This window comes from Chlamydomonas reinhardtii, chromosome 6, assembly GCF_000002595.2.
Source record: "Chlamydomonas reinhardtii strain CC-503 cw92 mt+ chromosome 6, whole genome shotgun sequence".
NCBI classification, from domain to species: domain Eukaryota; kingdom Viridiplantae; phylum Chlorophyta; class Chlorophyceae; order Chlamydomonadales; family Chlamydomonadaceae; genus Chlamydomonas; species Chlamydomonas reinhardtii.
This window is the reverse complement of record NC_057009.1, coordinates 4,682,436-4,700,108: the sequence shown is the minus strand read 5'-3', so window position 1 is coordinate 4,700,108 and position 17,673 is coordinate 4,682,436. Positions and strand designations below refer to the sequence as shown.

At 66.4% G+C, this 17,673-nt stretch overlaps 3 protein-coding genes across 5 annotated transcripts in view; 1 reads left to right on the top strand and 2 right to left on the bottom strand.

Annotated features, from left to right (window-relative positions):
• Nucleotides 1-545: 545 nt before the first annotated feature.
• Nucleotides 546-6,299, bottom strand: CHLRE_06g278291v5 (uncharacterized protein). The gene is made up of 4 exons (XM_043063209.1): nt 5,741-6,299; nt 4,692-5,514; nt 3,013-3,359; nt 546-2,310 (listed from the first exon to the last, which is right to left on the bottom strand). The coding sequence occupies exons 2-4, from the start codon at nt 5,495-5,497 to the stop codon at nt 1,586-1,588; spliced, it is 1,878 nt and encodes a 625-aa protein (XP_042923912.1). The 5' UTR covers nt 5,498-5,514; nt 5,741-6,299; the 3' UTR covers nt 546-1,585.
• A 46-nt stretch (nt 6,300-6,345) lies between these two features.
• Nucleotides 6,346-8,559, bottom strand: CHLRE_06g278290v5 (uncharacterized protein). Its single transcript, XM_043063208.1, has 2 exons — nt 8,406-8,559; nt 6,346-8,306 (listed from the first exon to the last, which is right to left on the bottom strand). Exons 1-2 carry the CDS (start codon nt 8,451-8,453, stop codon nt 7,314-7,316), a joined length of 1,041 nt encoding a protein of 346 aa, XP_042923911.1. The 5' UTR covers nt 8,454-8,559; the 3' UTR covers nt 6,346-7,313.
• A 100-nt stretch (nt 8,560-8,659) lies between these two features.
• Nucleotides 8,660-17,673, top strand: part of CHLRE_06g278289v5 (uncharacterized protein) — a 12,006-nt gene continuing 2,992 nt past the window's right edge. For 2 of the 3 annotated variants that reach the window (XM_043063205.1, XM_043063206.1), the window contains exons 1-5: nt 8,660-8,745; nt 9,103-10,656; nt 10,920-13,385; nt 13,489-15,511; nt 16,285-17,594. In XM_043063205.1, coding sequence (XP_042923908.1) covers nt 8,704-8,745; nt 9,103-10,656; nt 10,920-13,385; nt 13,489-15,511; nt 16,285-17,594 — 7,395 coding nt within the window. In that variant the 5' untranslated portion in view covers nt 8,660-8,703. Of the gene's footprint in view, nt 8,746-9,102; nt 10,657-10,919; nt 13,386-13,488; nt 15,512-16,284; nt 17,595-17,673 lie in introns of those variants that run through there. The other variant, XM_043063207.1, reaches the window with a different exon arrangement.

The following is a 17,673-nucleotide window of genomic DNA, read 5'->3' as shown; positions in this document are numbered from 1 at the left end:
GCGCACAATGAACTCGCAGATCAGGCGGCGGTAAAAACCGCCAAGGGAGAACAGATGCCCGGGGCCGAGTGGCTGGTCGAGGAATCCGATAACGACCCGCGTAGCAAATACTACTGGATACGTAAAACTATGAAACCGACTGTGGAAGGGGTGCCACGAGAGAAGAACGAAGGGCACTACGCGCATGACCTCAACCGCGGCATCGCCACGCTCGCGGCCCCGCACATCGCCCAAGGCCACACCCGCGAAACCCTCTACACTGGCTTCGTTGCCAACGCCATCCCAGACCTGGATATCAAATCCAGCACCCGAACCATGAACCTGCAATCAGGCCGGCACCGCAAGGCCAAACGCTGCATGGACTATCTGTACGGGCAGCTGTGGAACAAAAAACTCGCAGCCCGTTTCGGCCGCACAGTCACAGGCCGCCGAGCCCCCCGCGCTGGCCCCGATACCCCCGCCCCATGCCCACTCTGTCGCGGACCCGACTCCGGTGGCCATATACTGGGAGGCTGCCACAACCCCCAACTCCGTGCAATGTACATTAAACGACACAACATTGCAGTCCAGACCATCGCACGAGCCATCTCCCGTGGTGACTGCGGCGGCTGCTACATGGTAATGGACGCCACGTCTAAAGCCGATCTGCCAGACTACGCGGCTGACAACCGCCTGCCGCCGTGGCTGCTCCCCGACCAGGAGGGCAAACCAGCAGGACGCCACCTACATTACCGCCCCGACATCCTACTAATCCCTTCCATCTCCCTCGCCGCAGCCCTAAACCCAGACTTTGTCGTGTTTCCCAGCGAACGCGACACCATCCACATCATCGAAGCAGGATACACCGCCGACACGAACCACGCCGCCAAGCAACACGAAAAAGCACAACAGCACCAGGCACTTGCAGCCGACCTGCGGGAAGCGGGATGGAAAGTGCAATACACCCCGCAGAGCGCAATCAGCCTCGGATTTGCAGGCACAATCCGCAAGGACCTCCATCCCCTCCTCACCTCCCTGGGCGTCACTTCCCACAAAGCCAGGCAGTGCTGCGACACCCTACACGACCACGCAGTCGCCACCCTCAACCACATTGTCTTGACCAGACGGCGTCTCGAACGGGGACTGCCACCTGGCGACCCGGGCGGGACGTAACATCCTGGCGGGGTGCAGGCCTGGCCTGCACGCCCGCCTTCACATGCTCGGTAGTGGGGGCGTACAGGAGGCGGGCCTGGCCCACCTCCTCATCTCCCCCCACTCCCTTAATTCACACCACTTGCCTACGGCAGGGTGTCTCTATTTCTATTTCTATTTCCCGCACCGTGTAGTCCGCCAAGCTGACACCCGCAATCCGACAGTGCTCCGGGTGCACCACCACCCCAGCCTCCGGCGCCAGGAAGTACGGCGCCCGAGGCCACGCCCCCGGCCGTTCCCCTGGTGATGCTGCATCGTACGCCGCCCGCTCTTCAAAGGTCCACAGGTGCCGCGGCTTGCGATGCTGCAGCACACAGGCAGGCTGCCACGCCCCATCCACCGCCGGGGGCAGCACGCCAGGCCCAGGCTCCAAGAGCCGCCCCGTGTAGTGGACTTAGGACACAGCCCCCGCAGCGTTAGCCACCCACAGCTGGTCCAGGCTAACCCGCCACTGTGGCGGCACCGCTGGCGGCTGAGTGGCTGGCTGCAGTGGATGCTGTTCCACGCCCGCGCTCCGCACGTGGCCGACCGCGGCCGCCAGCCGGGCAGGCAGCCCCGCGGGCGCCGGCGCGTCGCTGTACACCCACGCCCACGTGGTGGCGGAGTCCGGGCGCACATGAGTAAGCAGCGCCCGGGTGAGCATCTTCCAGGGTTGCCGGCCTGGCTGGGCAAGGAGGGCGAAAGTCTTAGCTTGCAGGGCAGACAGGAACGTAGGCAGGTCGACGTGGTTGACACCCCCATCCTTGTACGTCAGACATGCCGTTTCCCGCTTTGGCAGCAGGAGCGGGTTCCCGTGCGACACCAGGCTGGCGTCCTCAGCGTGCATGGAGCGCGCAGCAAAGTGGTCCACCAGGTCGGTGAGTTCCTTCAGCTGCGCAGGCGACGGGTTGAGGAAGCTGAAGTGGTAGGCCAGCTTCGCCGCCAGCACCTGCTTCGCAATGTGCACACGGCCAACGAGAGTCAGAGACAGGGCAGCCCACAGACGCGCCACAAACGCCATGCCGCGAGCCCGCCGGGTGTACAAGTCAGCTGCAGCCGCCTCAGAGTCCCACGACAGGGGCACACCCAGGTGCGTCACGGCGCCAGTGGTAAACGGCACCCCCGTGTGTGGGCAAGGGCCTGTCAGGTGCGCAAACCTTTTTTTTTTTAAGGAATCATCCTTACAAGGTTGAACAGGGGCAGACGCGCTGCCCCCCTGCTGCCTGAAAGCAGCCTGGTCCCCGAGACCAGAACCCTGACAGGGCAAGAAGAGAAGAAAAGAGAAGAAAAACAGAAAACAAACACCTCGAAAACCGCCACCAACCACCCCCATCCATCCCACCCCACCCCGACCCGGCAGACAGAGCAGGAGGCTGGCCCCCCCGCCCCCCGGGAGGGGTTGCACAAAAACACCGCCAGACCTAACCCAAGCACCAACCTACACCACAGCCTAACCGCAAGAACCACCACCACCGCGCGCCAGAAAAAGAAACACCAGCGCTACGCACTCGCCCCGCCCAAACCCACCCCACCCCCACAAGTCGGTTGCTTAAGCAACACCCCAGGAGAACCGGCAGAGGAGACACAAGCAGAAAACTAAACGGGCCAGATGTGGCGCTGACTAAGCGGGCTCCAGCCCGCTGCAAGACGCGCTGAGCAGGAAGTCCCACAGCCGCCCAGGTGCTGCGACGGCAGCCAGAGCTAAAACACATGGGCGCCAGATAAGCTGATGACGATAAACGCCACGCCAGCGCCTGGAACGAACCGCCGCCCAAAAGGAAACCTAGGGGGCCTGCACAGGTGATGCAAGCGTCAGCCGCAAGTTCAACTTCGGTGACCCACCCTGAACCTCCTCCACTTCACAAAGCGCGCCACCCGCCGACCAGATGGCAAGAAAGTGCTCCAGCTTAGCCGCCTTGAGCTGTGCGGTGAGAAGCTGAGTGGGCAGAGCCGACAGGGTGTCAGGGGTTAGCGTGGCGGCAGTGAAACGCAGCTGCATCACCCTGCGCAGCTCGCTGACCACCTCCCAAACCACATGCTCCGACGTCTGCTTAGCAGGCTCGCGGGACCAGTACGCACACCAGACGGCGTACAAGAAGGTGGCCCGCAAAGTGCTCCACAGCAGCGCGCCCGCCCCCCGCAGGCCTGAGGCCCACATACCCACGGTGGTGGTGGTTCTTGCGGTTAGGCTGTGGTGTAGGTTTGTGCTTGGGTTAGGTCTGGCGGTGTTTTTGTGCAACCCCTCCCGGGGGGCGGGGGGGCCAGCCTCCTGCTCTGTCTGCCGGGTCGGGGTGGGGTTGGGTGGGATGGATGGGGGTGGTTGTTGGCGGTTTCGAGGTGTTTGCTTCTGTTTTTCTTCTCTTTTCTTCTCTTCTTGCCCTGTCAGGGTTCTGGTCTCGGGGACCAGGCTGCTTTCAGGCAGCAGGGGGGCAGCGCGTCTGCCCCTGTTCAACCTTGTAAGGATGATTCCTCAAAAAAAAAACCCATGCGGTCCCCCAGCATGAAGCCCGCGTCCGTCACTGGCGGCGCCGCTGCCTGGGGCGCAACGCAGGCCCACAGCTGCTGCAGCCACGTCCTCGCCTGCGCATAAGCTGGACACTCCAGGAAGATGTGCGTCAGGCTGGCCCACGCCCGCAGGCCAGGTGGCCCGCAGGCGGGGTGAGGACAGTGCGCCCCCAACCCCCCGCACCCCGTGGTCACCCGTGGCCGAATGCCCTTGCCCGCCCTGTACAGCCCGCAAGGCAGGTAAGCATGTTGCAGCCGGTACACCAGCACCTTTGCCCCCCGACTGGCGTGGCTGTCCCACAGCCTCCGCCACGTACCCCGCAGAAGGGACGCATCCGGGGGCGGCATGCGAGGGTCGCCCTCCACCGCCGCCGCTGCTGCCGCCGCCGCCGTGGCAGGCCCAGTGCTAGGTCCCGCCCCTCCCGCCGCCTGCTCCTGCAGCCGCGCGGACCGCCGCGGCCCCTCACCCGACTGCTGGGACGGGGACGCATATGACTGCAGTTCTCTCGCCGGCGTTTTTTTTTTTTTTAAAGTCATCCTTACAAGGTTGCGGTGGTAGACGCACTACCACCCTACTGCCAAGGCAGCCTGGATCATATCACAGAACCTCGATAGGGCCAGAGATCAGAGAAGAGAAGAGAAGTGTTTGTTCCACCACACACCTACTGGAGACGTCAACAGCTAGGTGACACCACACACCTACTGGAGTTCTCAACAGCTAGGTGACAACTACAGCCACTGCCATGACCACACAGATCATCTAGAGCTCTCCAGTTGACAGGCCCAGAGCTCCACTTGAATCTTGGATCTTGAACTTGAAAGCTCTCCAGTTGCAGGCCCAGAGCTCCAGCCTTGTACCCCAGAGACTCCCTGCACCACAGGGGGGGTCTACACACCACCAAGGTGTGGATGGGTTTTGGTAAACCAGGGCCCTTCCTGGTGGGGTGACCGGGATTCAAACCCAGGATCTCTCGAAGCCTTAACGAAATCGGCTTGAGTGTCTTAACCATTTAGACGACCCCCCCTCTGGCGTGTTCTGCAGCCCGGCTGCCGTGGAGGTGCGGTGGAGCCAGGGGTCCAGAGCCACCGGGTTATTGTGGAAATGCTGCGCCGCTGTGGTGGTCAGCTGCGCCGCTGCACGCTGCCACTCCGCCTCTTGCTTCGCCAGCCGCGACTGTGCCGCCGGCTGGGGCCCCGACCCCCCCGCCTGCTGAGCTGGCGCCGGGCACGGCATGGCTGCGGGGCGGGCCGGAGCCGGAGGTGCGGCCGGGTTGGCCGCGGTGATGGCCCGCCGCACGTCCCGCACCGTGTAGTCTGCTAAGCTGACACCCGCAATCCGGCAGTGCTCCGGGTGCACCACCACCCCAGCCTCCGGCGCCAGGAAGTACGGCGCCCGAGGCCACGCCCCCGCCCGGTCCCCTGGTGATGCTGCATCGTACGCCGCCCGCTCTTCAAAGGTCCACAGGTGCCGCGGCTTGCGATGCTGCAGCACACAGGCAGGCTGCCACGCCCCATCCACCCCCGGGGGCAGCACGCCAGGCCCAGGCTCCAAGAGCCGCCCCGTGTAGTGGACGTAGGACACAGCCCCCGCAGCGTTAGCCACCCACAGCTGGTCCAGGCTAACCCGCCACTGTGGCGGCGCCGCTGGCGGCTGAGTGGCTGGCTGCAGTGGATGCTGTTCCACGCCCGCGCTCCGCACGTGGCCGACCGCGGCCGCCAGCCGGGCAGGCAGCCCCGCGGGCGCCGGCGCGTCGCTGTACACCCACGCCCACGTGGTGGCGGAGTCCGGGCGCACATGAGTAAGCAGCGCCCGGGTGAGCATCTTCCAGGGTTGCCGGCCTGGCTGGGCAAGGAGGGCGAAAGTCTTAGCTTGCAGGGCAGACAGGAACGCAGGCAGGTCGACGTGGTTGACACCCCCATCCTTGTACGTCAGACATGCCGTTTCCCGCTTTGGCAGCAAAAATAATAATAATAATTACAACGCCGGCCCATAGGGCCTGGCATGGATTAACGGGGCAAGGTGACTAGGGCGAGAGGGCCCGCCCCCCTCACGCTGACGCCTCACCACGAAAGAGTCACAACCTCCAAACTACAACCTCCATGTCCTAGGCCGCTCTTCAAAGTCCACTACGTCCAAGCCTGCACACCTAGCATATCGAGCTAGGGAAACGCCGCGTTATAGTAGTGGAGCACTGCCAGTTCGTGCAAACCGAGGAGCCATGGCGCTCCTCCTCGAGCCTTGGATCTTGAGCCTTGTCTTGAACCTTGGACCTCGCCACTAAATCGGACTTCTGCACCACGACCTTTCTAGGTTGCAGCGGGCATAAGCCCGCAATTGCCACTAAGGGCAATTACCTATCGTTCGTGGGATCACCAATCAGTTTCGCACCAATCTTTCGCCTTTTGCATAATTGGGCTTTTATCCGGATTCGTACCCGGGTCCCTTCTGCCGTAAGGACGAGTCAAATTGCTAACTGAGTTAGCGATCCGGTGATGCTTTGGCAGCAGGAGCGGGTTCCCGTGCGACACCAGGCTGGCGTCCTCAGCGTGCATGGAGCGCGCAGCAAAGTGGTCCACCAGGTCGGTGAGGTCCTTCAGCTGCGCAGGCGACGGGTTGAGGAAGCTGAAGTGGTAGGCCAGCTTCGCCGCCAGCACCTGCTTCGCAATGTTTTTTTTTTTGAGGAATCATCCTTACAAGGTTGAACAGGGGCAGACGCGCTGCCCCCCTGCTGCCTGAAAGCAGCCTGGTCCCCGAGACCAGAACCCTGACAGGGCAAGAAGAGAAGAAAAGAGAAGAAAACAGAAAGCAATGTGCACACGGCCAACAAGAGTCAGAGACAGGGCAGCCCACAGACGCGCCACAAACGCCATGCCGCGAGCCCGCCGGGTGTACAAGTCAGCTGCAGCCGCCTCAGAGTCCCACGACAGGGGCACACCCAGGTGCGTCACGGCGCCAGTGGTAAACGGCACCCCCGTGTGTGGGCAAGGGCCTGTCAGGTGCGCAAACCTTTTTTTTTTTAAGGAATCATCCTTACAAGGTTGAACAGGGGCAGACGCGCTGCCCCCCTGCTGCCTGAAAGCAGCCTGGTCCCCGAGACCAGAACCCTGACAGGGCAAGAAGAGAAGAAAAGAGAAGAAAACAGAAAGCAAACACCTCGAAAACCGCCAACAACCACCCCCACCCATCCCACCCCACCCCACCCCGACCCGGCAGACAGAGCAGGAGGCTGGCCCCCCCGCCCCCCGGGAGGGGTTGCACAAAAACACCGCCAGACCAAACCCAAGCACCAACCTACACCACAGCCTAACCGCAAGAACCACCACCACCGCGCACCAGAAAAGGAAACACAAGCGCTACGCACTCGCCCCGCCCAAACCCACCCCACCACCACAAGTCGGTTGCTTAAGCAACACCCCAGGAGAACCGGCAGAGGAGACACAAGCAGAAAACTAAACGGGCCAGATGTGGCGCTGACTAAGCGGGCTCCAGCCCGCTGCAAGACGCGCTGTGCAGGAAGTCCCACAGCCGCCCAGGCGCTGCGACGCCAGCCAGAGCTAAAACACATGGGCGCCAGATAAGCTGATGACGATAATACGCCACGCCAGCGCCTGGAAAGAAACGCCGCCCAAAAGGAAACCTAGGGGGCCTGCACAGGTGATGCAAGCGTCAGCCGCAAGTTCAACTTCGGTGACCCACCCTGAACCTCCTCCACTTCACAAAGCGCGCCACCCGCCGTCCAGATGGCAACAAACCTGCCAAGGCCCATGGCCTTGCTCTTGTCCGGATGGACACGGGCGTTGGACGCGCGGCAGAACAGCTGTACTGCCGCCATCAGGACCGGCCCGTCCACCGCCGGGTCGCGCGCCGTGAGGGTCGTGTCGTCAGCGTGGTGGGCAGCCGGTGGCGCCTGCTCGCCGCTGGGTAACAGGGGCGTGCGCAGTGCCCCTTGCTCCACCTGCCGCCGCAGAAAGGACGTCAGTGGCTGCATCTGGATGACCCACAGGGGTGGTGAGGCGGTGCTGCCCTGCGGCAAGCCGTTCAGCACTGGGAAGGCGTCAGAGAGCATCCCATTCACACACACGCGGGCAGAGCCGTTGGCAGTGAGCAGGCGGATCCAGCGCAGCATGCGCGGCCCAAACCCAAGTCCCTCCGCGGACGCATACAGCCACTGCCGGTGCACCCGGTCATACGCCTTTTCAATGTCCAAGAAGTACAGCGCACCACCCTGCCGTGGCGTGCCGTCCGCGCCCACGTCCAGGCGCATCCATTCGATCAGGCCTTGGAGGTACAGCGCGTTGTCACCAATCCAGCGGCCGGTGATGAACGCGGTCTGCAGCTCATCCACAACTGCATCCAGGGCGGGCTGCAGGCGGGCGCTGACGGCCTTGGACACCATCTTGAAGTCGCAGTTGAGCAGCGTGATAGGCCGGTAGGACAGCGGCGGCGCGCCCCCCAGCCAGGGTGGCGCCCCCCGCCGCAAACGCCACAGCAGCAACAGCAACCGCAACCGCCACGGCGCTGCCGGGGGCTCGTAATGCGGCCACCAGTGGGAGCGGCGAACCTTCGGCTGCTGACAGTGAATGTCAACGGCCTGGGCTCGCCGCTCAAGGCGCGGGCGCTGGTCTCGCACCTGCAGCAAGTTGGGGCGGATGTGGCGATGGTGCAGGAGACCCACGCTACTGACACGACGGCGCTGGAGTCTTGCCTTCGTGCCGCGCAGGGGGCGTGCCTTCCGTGGCGCCACTGCCTCGCTGCCAGCCCGGCAGCGTCGCCCCATTCCTGTGGGGCGGCTATCCTGGCGCGGAGTCGGCTGTCCCTTCCCGGCTGCGTACTGCAGCCGCCGTCAACGGATGCGGCGGGCCGTGTGGTATGTTGGGATTGGGACGTGGGTCACTTGCGCCTGCGCTTCATGTGTGTGTATGCGCCCACGGCCGTGGCGGACAAGCCTGCTTTCTTTGCCGGGCTGCATCCCCACCTGGCCACGGACAGGGTGCTTGTTGTCGGTGGGGACTGGAACTGTGTCACCGATGCCAGTCAGGAGGCGGCCCCTAGCCCGTCACGTGCTGCAGGTGCCCCGCAACTTGCCAGCCTCCTCGCCCAGTTCAGTCTGGTGGACCCTTGGGCGAGCAAGCGTGGCGGCGCCAAGGGCTACACGCATCCAGCCACGCCCAAGCCGGCCACTCCCGCACGCCTGGATCGGTGGTATGTCAGTGCCACCGCGGCGCCGTGGGTGGTGGATGTCGCTCGCACGTATGGGGCGCCTGGGGACCACAACGGTGTGCTGCTCACCCTGTCCTTGCCCGACCTGCCACATGCGCACCGGGAGCAGTGGCGCTTCCCCACATACCTGCCCTGCCGGTGCTGGGCCGGCTGACGCGCAGCAGCAGCACAGTGGCGCTCCCGCGCCACGGCCGCCCTTGGATCAGCGGGCAGCCGCCGGGCAGGACCAGGAACAGACCGCTGTGATGCAGCAGTACTTGGCCGATTTGGCGGAACTCACTCTCCAGCAGCAACGGCGGTTACAGCAACAGCAGCAGCAGGAGCTGCAGCGCCAGGGGCAGTCGCCCAGGCCCCGGACCGGCTCCCAGGTTAGGGTCCTGGCCACGCGGGGGGGGCAGGACGGGGCGGGCGGTGGCGCTGGCACGGCGGCGTCACGGCGTGGGCAACGTGTTGACATAGTTGACCACATGGGGGACGTGCAGATGCAGGAGGCGGCGGGTTTGGGTGACGCAGCGGCTGCCGCTGGTGGCGCCAGCAGGCCACACAGCGGGGCCTCGCCCTCGCGGCCAGCTCTGGTGGCGGGGGGAAGCACCCGTGCTGCTGCGGCTCCCCTGAGGGCCGAGCGGCAGCAGCAGCCCTCTTCACAGCAGCGGGGGGCAGCGGGAGGGCTTAGCGGGGGGCAGCCGTCGGCAGGCGTGGGGGGGCCGCCGGCGGCCATGCGTCGCACTGCCGATGCTGGGCCGGCTGGCGCGCAGCAGCCGCCCAGTGGGGCTCCCGCGCCACAGCCGCCCTTTGATCAGCGGGCAGCTGCTAGGCAGGAGCAGAAGCTGCAAGTTGTGATGCGGCAGTACTTGGCCGATTTGGCGGAACTCACTCTCCAGCAGCAACGGCGGGTAGAGCAACAGCAGCAGCAGGAGCAGCAGCGCCAGGTGCAGTCGCTTATGCCCCGGACCGGCTCCCGGTTTGGGGTCCTGGCCACGCTGGGGGGACAGGACGGGGCGGGTGATGGCGCTGCCACGGTGGCGTCCGGGCGTGGGCGACGGGTGCAACCAGCCGCGCACACACCGCAGCCGCCGCCGCAGCAACAGCCCCGCTCCAAAGGGCGCTGTGGCCTCGCCCAGCTCCCGCAGCAGAGGGCAGGGCGCTTGGGCGGCGGGCTGCCTCCCCCGCAGGACGGTGCTAGCTCGCCGCCGCACGTGCCCACTGGGCGGCCGGCGGGGGGACAGCACGCTGGTGGGGGCAGCGGGTCGGGGCGCCAGGGTGGAGGAGCGGGGCGGGCAGTGCCCCAGCCACCGCCCCAGGCGGGGCCGCCACCGCAGACGTCACAACCGGCGGGTGGTGGTAAGGGCAGGGGCAGGGGCCTGGGCGTGCCGGCTGGGGTTTCGGCCGACACGGCTGGGCGCGCTGGTGGGGGTGCGGGCAGTGAGGCGGAGTACGGGGCCGTCTGCCTGAATCGTGACACGTGTGTTGCCATCGGCTCTGACCTCGTGACTTACCAGAACCGCTGCGCAGATGTGCAGGGGTATGAGTGGGCGCAGCTTGGCCGCGACGCGCTTGGTGGCCGCCTCCTCGGCTACCTCCGTGACCAGGGCGCCACCGTACCGGACTGGGCTGTCTGCCGTGTGCCGGCAGGCCGTACCGCCGTCCTGGCACAGCTGCGCGACGAGTTCACTGGCTGGTGGCGCCTGTACTCTGCCCAGCCTGCAGGCACGCCCCTGCCTTCCGACGTGACGGAGCAGCTGGATGACGCCGCGCAGCAGGTGCAGACGGCCTACATGGACTACGTGCTCCTAGACGCCCGCACCCTGCGGTCCGCTTAGCGTGGACAGGAGGACCCCGGCGGTGCCGGCGGGCCCAGCCGCCGGCAACGCCAACACCGCAGCCGCAGTACTTCCAGCCTCATGAGCCTGGGCAGCCCTCCATTGCGCCCCGGCGGCGCCAGCTCAGGCGCCGCTAGCATGAGCACCAGCTGCGGCGGCGCGCCCCCCAGCCAGGGTGGCGGCCGCCGCGGCACACGCCACAGCAGCAACAGCAACCGCAACTGCCACGGCGCTGCCGTGGCCGGCGGGGGCTCATAATGCGGCCACCAGTGCGCGCGGCGAACCTTCGGCTGCTGACAGTGAATGTCAACGGCCTGGGCTCGCCGCCCAAGGCGCGGGCGCTGGTCTCGCACCTGCAGCAAGTTGGGGCGGATGTGGCGATGGTGCAGGAGACCCACGCTACTGACACGACGGCGCTGGAGTCTTGCCTTCGTGCCGCGCAGGGGGCGTGCCTTCCGTGGCGCCACTGCCTCGCTGCCAGCCCGGCAGCGTCGCCCCACTCCTGTGGGGCGGCTATCCTGGCGCGGAGTCGGCTGTCCCTTCCAGGCCGCGTACTGCAGCCGCCGTCAACGGATGCGGCGGGCCGTGTGGTATGTTGGGATTGGGACGTGGGTCACCTGCGCCTGCGCTTCGTGTGTGTGTATGCGCCCACGGCCGTGGCGGACAAGCCTGCATTCTTTGCCGGGCTGCATCCCCACCTGGCCACGGACAGGGTGCTTGTTGTCGGTGGGGACTGGAACTGTGTCACCGATGCCAGTCAGGAGGCGGCCCCTAGCCCGTCACGTGCTGCAGGTGCCCCGCAACTTGCCAGCCTCCTCGCCCAGTTCAGTCTGGTGGACCCTTGGGCGAGCAAGCGTGGCGGCGCCAAGGGCTACACGCATCCGGCCACACCCAAACCGGCCACTCCCGCACGCCTGGATCGGTGGTATGTCAGTGCCACCGCGGCGCCGTGGGTGGTGGATGTCGCTCGCACGTATGGGGCGCCTGGGGACCACAACGGTGTGCTGCTCACCCTGTCCTTGCCCGACCTGCCACATGCGCACCGGGAGCAGTGGCGCTTCCCCACGTACCTGCTGTTTCACCCCTCGCTGCGTTTGGAGCTCGAGCAGCGCTTGGTGGCGCACGTTGCCGCAAATCCCGTGGCCAGTACAGGTGACGGCGCTTGCACGCAATGGGAGGCGGACAAGTTCTTCTTGCGGGAGGCCGCCACCAGCATCCACCGTCGGCATGCACGCCAGACCCGGGATGGGCTGCATGGCGTGGTGCTGGCCGCAGACGCGGCCGCTGCCCTGGCCGACCGTCCGGGTGCCAGCGCCGCGCAGCGTCAGGCTGCGGCCATGGCCAACTTGGCGGTGCGGGAGGAGCGGGCAGCTGCCGCAGCGGCCAGCCACAATGCCCGCGCTGCACTGATGGAGGAGCATGGGGAGCGGGGAACTCGCTGGTTCCATCGGCAGGCGGACGAGCCAGCAGCCGGCGCGCAGGAGCCCATCACACACTTGAAGGTGCCGGGGCAACCGGCGCCTGTGGCGCTCACGGGGCCGGGCACGCGCAACACTGTCTCCGCAGCCGCCGCAGCCATGTACAGCAGCACCAGCCCCACCGGCCTGTTCCGCGTGCAGCCGGTCTGTACGGCGTCGCAGCAACAGCTCCTGGCGGCCATTGACCGCAAGGTTCCAGCGGATCTGCAGGCCACCGCAGAGGGGTCCGGTGACGGCGCCCTAAGTGATGCCGAGCTGATGGCAGCGCTGGCTGGCTCCGCCAATGGTAAAGCGCCTGGGTCGGACGGGGTCCCGTACGAGGTGTACAAGGTCTTCTGGGCGCTGCTGGGTCCGCGCTTGTGTGCTGCTGCTGCCGCTGCCTTTGCTGCCGCTGCAGACGCCCACGATGGCGGTGAAATGGCGGCGGCGCTGCCCGCCTCCTGGCGGGAGGGCATCATTACGCTCATCTACAAGGGCAAAAGCCTGGACCGCGCCGAGCTGGCGTCCTACCGGCCCATCACGCTGCTCAACTGCGACTTCAAGATGGTGTCCAAGGCCGTCAGCGCCCGCCTGCAGCCCGCCCTGGATGCAGTTGTGGATGAGCTGCAGACCGCGTTCATCACCGGCCGCTGGATTGGAGACAACGCGCTGTACCTCCAAGGCCTGATCGAATGGATGCGCCTGGACGTGGGCGCGGACGGCACGCCACGGCAGGGTGGTGCGCTGTACTTCTTGGACATTGAAAAGGCGTATGACCGGGTGCACCGGCAGTGGCTGTATGCGTCCGCAGAGGGACTGGGGTTTGGGCCGCGCATGCTGCGCTGGATCCGCCTGCTCACTGCCAACGGCTCTGCCCGCGTGTGTGTGAACGGGATGCTCTCTGACGCCTTCCCAGTGCTGAACGGCTTGCCGCAGGGCAGCACCGCCTCACCACCCCTGTGGGTCATCCAGATGCAGCCACTGACGTCCTTTCTGCGGCGGCAGGTGGAGCAAGGGGCACTGCGCACGCCCCTGTTACCCAGCGGCGAGCAGGCGCCACCTGCTGCCCACCACGCTGACGACACGACCCTCACGGCGCGCGACCCGGCGGTGGACGGGCCGGTCCTGATGGCGGCAGTACAGCTGTTCTGCCGCGCGTCCAACGCCCGTGTCCATCCGGACAAGAGCAAGGCCATGGGCCTTGGCAGGTTTGCGCACCTGACGGGCCCTTGCCCACACACGGGGGTGCCGTTTACCACTGGCGCCGTGACGCACCTGGGTGTGCCTCTGTCGTGGGACTCTGATGCGGCTGCAGCTGACCCGGCGGGCTCGCGGCATGGCGTTTGTGGCGCGTCTGTGGGCTGCCCTGTCTCTGACCCTGGTTGGCCGTGTGCACATTGCGAAGCAGGTGCTGGCGGCGAAGCTGGCCTACCACTTCAGCTTCCTCAACCCATCGCCTGCGCAGCTGAAGGAACTCACCGACCTGGTGGACCACTTTGCTGCGCGCTCCGTGCACGCTGAGGATGCCAGCCTGGTGTCGCACGGGAACCCGCTCCTGCTGCCAAAGCGGGAAACGGCCTGTCTGCCGTACAAGGATGGGGGTATCAACCATGTCGACCTGCCTGCGTTCCTGTCTGCCCTGCAAGCTAAGACTTTCGCCCTGCTTGCCCAGCCAGGCCGGCAACCCTGGAAGACGCTCACCCGGGCGCTGCTTACTCACGTGCGCCCGGACTCTGCCACCACGTGGGCGTGGGTGTACAGCGACGCGCCGGCGCCAGCGGGGCTGCCTGCCCGGCTGGCGGCCGCGGTCGGCCACGTGCGGAGCGCGGGCGTGGAACAGCGTCCGCCGCAGCCAGCCACTCAGCCGCCAGCGGCGCCGCCACAGTGGCGGGTTAGCCTGGACCAGCTGTGGGTGGCTAACGCTGCGGGGGCTGTGTCCTACGTCCACTACACGGGGCGGCTCTTGGAGCCTGGGCCTGGCGTGCTGCCCCCGGCAGTGGATGGGGCGTGGCAGCCTGCCTGTGTGCTGCAGCACCGCAAGCCGCGGCACCTGTGGACCTTTGAAGAGCGGGCGGCGTACGATGCAGCATCACCAGGGGAACGGGCAGGGGCGTGGCCTCGGGCGCCGTACTTCCTGGCGCCGGAGGCTGGGGTGGTGGTGCACCCGGAGCACTGCCGGATTGCGGGTGTCAGCTTGGCGGACTACACGGTGCGGGACGTGCGGCGGGCCATCACCGCGGCCAACCCGGCCGCCCCTCTGGCTCCGGCCCGCCCCGCAGCCATGCCGTGCCCGGCGCCAGCACAGCAGGCGGGGGGTTCGGGGACCCAGCCGGCGGCACAGTCGCGGCTGGCGGAGCGGGAGGCGGAGTGGCAGCGTGCAGCGGCGCAGCTGACCACCACGGCGGCGCAGCACTTCCACAATAACCCGGTGGCTCTGGACCCCTGGCTCCACCGCACCTCCGCGGCAGCCGGGCAGCAGAACACGCCGGCGAGAGAACTGCAGTCGTATGCGTCCCCGTCCCAGCAGTCGGGTGAGGGGCCACGGCGTTCCGCGCGGCTGCAGGAGCAGGCGGCGGGCGGGGCGGGGCCTAGCACGGGGCCTGCCACGGCGGCGGCGGCAGCAGCGGCGGCGGTGGAGGGCGACCCTCGCATGCCGCCCCCGGATGCGTCCCTTCTGTGGGGTACGTGGCGGAGGCTGTGGGACAGCCACGCTAGTCGGGGGGCAAAGGTGCTGGTGTACCGGCTGCAACATGCTTACCTGCCTTGCGGGCTGTACAGGGCGGGCAAGGGCATTCGGTCACGGGTGACCACGGGGTGCGGGGGGTTGGGGGCGCACTGTCCTCACCCCGCCTGCGGGCCACCTGGCCCGCGGGCGTGGGCCAGCCTGACGCACATCTTCCTGGAGTGTCCAGCTTATGCGCAGGCGAGGACGTGGCTGCAGCAGCTGTGGGCCTGCGTTGCGCCCCAGGCAGCGGCGCCGCCAGTGACGGACGCGGGCTTCATGCTGGGGGACCGCATGGGTATGTGGGCCTCAGGCCCGCGGGGGGCGGGCGCGCTGCTGTGGAGCACTTTGCGGGCCACCTTCTTGTACGCCGTCTGGTGTGCGTACTGGTCCCGCGAGCCTGCTAAGCAGACGTCGGAGCATGTGGTTCGGGAGGTTGTCAGCGAGCTGCGCAGGGTGATGCAGCTGCGTTTCACTGCCGCCACGCTAACCCCTCAAACCCTGTCGGCTCTGCCCACTCAGCTTCTCACCGCACAGCTCAAGGCGGCTAAGCTGGAGCACTTTGTTGCCATCTGGACGGCGGGTGGCGCGCTTTGTGAAGTGGAGGAGGTTCAGGGTGGGTCACCGAAGTTGAACTTGCGGCTGACGCTTGCATCACCTGTGCAGGCCCCCTAGGTTTCCTTTTGGGCGGCGTTTCTTTCCAGGCGCTGGCGTGGCGTATTATCGTCATCAGCTTATCTGGCGCCCATGTGTTTTAGCTCTGGCTGGCGTCGCAGCGCCTGGGCGGCTGTGGGCCTTCCTGAACAGCGCATCTTGCAGCGGGCTGGAGCCCGCTTAGTCAGCGCCACATCTGGCCCGTTTAGTTTTCTGCTTGTGTCTCCTCTGCCGGTTCTCCTGGGGTGTTGCTTAAGCAACCGACTTGTGGTGGTGGGGTGGGTTTGGGCGGGGCGAGTGCGTAGCGCTGGTGTTTCTTTTTCTGGCGCGCGGTGGTGGTGGTTCTTGCGGTTAGGCTGTGGTGTAGGTTGGTGCTTGGGTTTGGTCTGGCGGTGTTTTTGTGCAACCCCTCCCGGGGGGCGGGGGGGCCAGCCTCCTGCTCTGTCTGCCGGGTCGGGGTGGGGTGGGGTGGGATGGGTGGGGGTGGTTGTTGGCGGTTTTCGAGGTGTTTGTTTTCTGTTTTCTTCTCTTTTCTTCTCTTCTTGCCCTTTCAGGGTTCTGGTCTCGGGGACCAGGCTGCTTTCAGGCAGCAGGGGGGCAGTGCGTCTGCCCCTGTTCAACCTTGTAAGGATGATTCCTCAAAAAAAAAATACCTGCTGTTTCACCCCTCGCTGCGTCTGGAGCTCGAGCAGCGCTTGGAGGCGCACGTTGCCGCCAATCCCGTGGCCAGTACAGGTGACGGCGCTTGCACGCAATGGGAGGCGGACAAGTTCTTCTTGCGGGAGGCCGCCACCAGCATCCACCGTCGGCATGCACGCCAGACCCGGGATGGGCTGCATGGCGTGGTGCTGGCCGCAGACACGGCCGCTGCCCTGGCCGACCGGCCGGGTGCCAGCGCCACGCAGCGTCAGGCTGCGGCCATGGCCAACTTGGCGGTGCGGGAGGAGCGGGCAGCTGCCGCAGCGGCCAGCCACAATGCCCGCGCTGCACTGATGGAGGAGCATGGGGAGCGGGGCACTCGCTGGTTCCATCGGCAGGCTGACGAGCCAGCAGCCGGCGCGCAGGAGCCCATCACGCACTTGAAGGTGCCGGGGCAACCGGCGCCTGTGGCGCTCACGGGGCCGGGCACGCGCAACACTGTCTTCGCAGCCGCCGCAGCCATGTACAGCAGCACCAGCCCCACCGGCCTGTTCCGTGTGCAGCCGGTCTGTACGGCGTCGCAGCAACAGCTTCTGGCGGCCATTGACCGCAAGGTTCCGGCGGATCTGCACACCGCCGCAGAGGGGTCCGGGGACGGCGCCCTCAGTGATGCCGAGCTGATGGCAGCGCTGGCTGGCTCCGCCAATGGTAAAGCACCTGGGTCGGACGGGGTTCCGTACGAGGTGTACAAGGTCTTCTGGGCGCTGCTGGGCCCGCGCTTGTGTGCTGCTGCTGCCGCTGCCTTTGCTGCCGCTGCAGACGCCCACGATGGCGGCGAAATGGCGGCGGCGCTGCCTGCCTCCTGGCGGGAGGGCATCATTACGCTCATCTACAAGGGCAAAAGCCTGGACCGCGCCGAGCTGGCGTCCTACCGGCCCATCACGCTGCTCAACTGCGACTTCAAGATGGTGTCCAAGGCCGTCAGCGCCCGCCTGCAGCCCGCCCTGGATGCAGTTGTGGATGAGCTGCAGACCGCGTTCATCACCGGCCGCTGGATTGGAGACAACGCGCTGTACCTCCAAGGCCTGATCGAATGGATGCGCCTGGACGTGGGCGCGGACGGCGCGCCACGGCAGGGTGGTGCGCTGTACTTCTTGGACATTGAAAAGGCGTATGACCGGGTGCACCGGCAGTGGCTGTATGCGTCCGCGGAGGGACTTGGGTTTGGGCCGCGCATGCTGCGCTGGATCCGCCTGCTCACTGCCAACGGCTCTGCCCGCGTGTGTGTGAACGGGATGCTCTCTGACGCCTTCCCAGTGCTGAACGGCTTGCCGCAGGGCAGCACCGCCTCACCACCCCTGTGGGTCATCCAGATGCAGCCACTGACGTCCTTTCTGCGGCGGCAGGTGGAGCAAGGGGCACTGCGCACGCCCCTGTTACCCAGCGGCGAGCAGGCGCCACCTGCTGCCCACCACGCTGACGACA

Excerpts from the sequence above, each read along its gene's own strand:
- CHLRE_06g278291v5 (XM_043063209.1), bottom strand. The coding sequence starts at position 5,497 with ATGCTCACCCGGGCGCTGCTTACTCATGTGCGCCCGGACTCCGCCACC. Across the intron at positions 3,360-4,691 it reads AACACGCCAGAGGGGGGGTC|CCTAACCGCAAGAACCACCA; the intron begins GTCTAAATGGTT and ends CCTACACCACAG. Across the intron at positions 2,311-3,012 it reads TGAAGTGGAGGAGGTTCAGG|GCCCTTGCCCACACACGGGG; the intron begins GTGGGTCACCGA and ends CGCACCTGACAG.
- CHLRE_06g278290v5 (XM_043063208.1), bottom strand. The coding sequence starts at position 8,453 with ATGGGGCGACGCTGCCGGGCTGGCAGCGAGGCAGTGGCGCCACGGAAG. Across the intron at positions 8,307-8,405 it reads AGGCAGTGGCGCCACGGAAG|GTGCGAGACCAGCGCCCGCG; the intron begins GCACGCCCCCTG and ends AACTTGCTGCAG.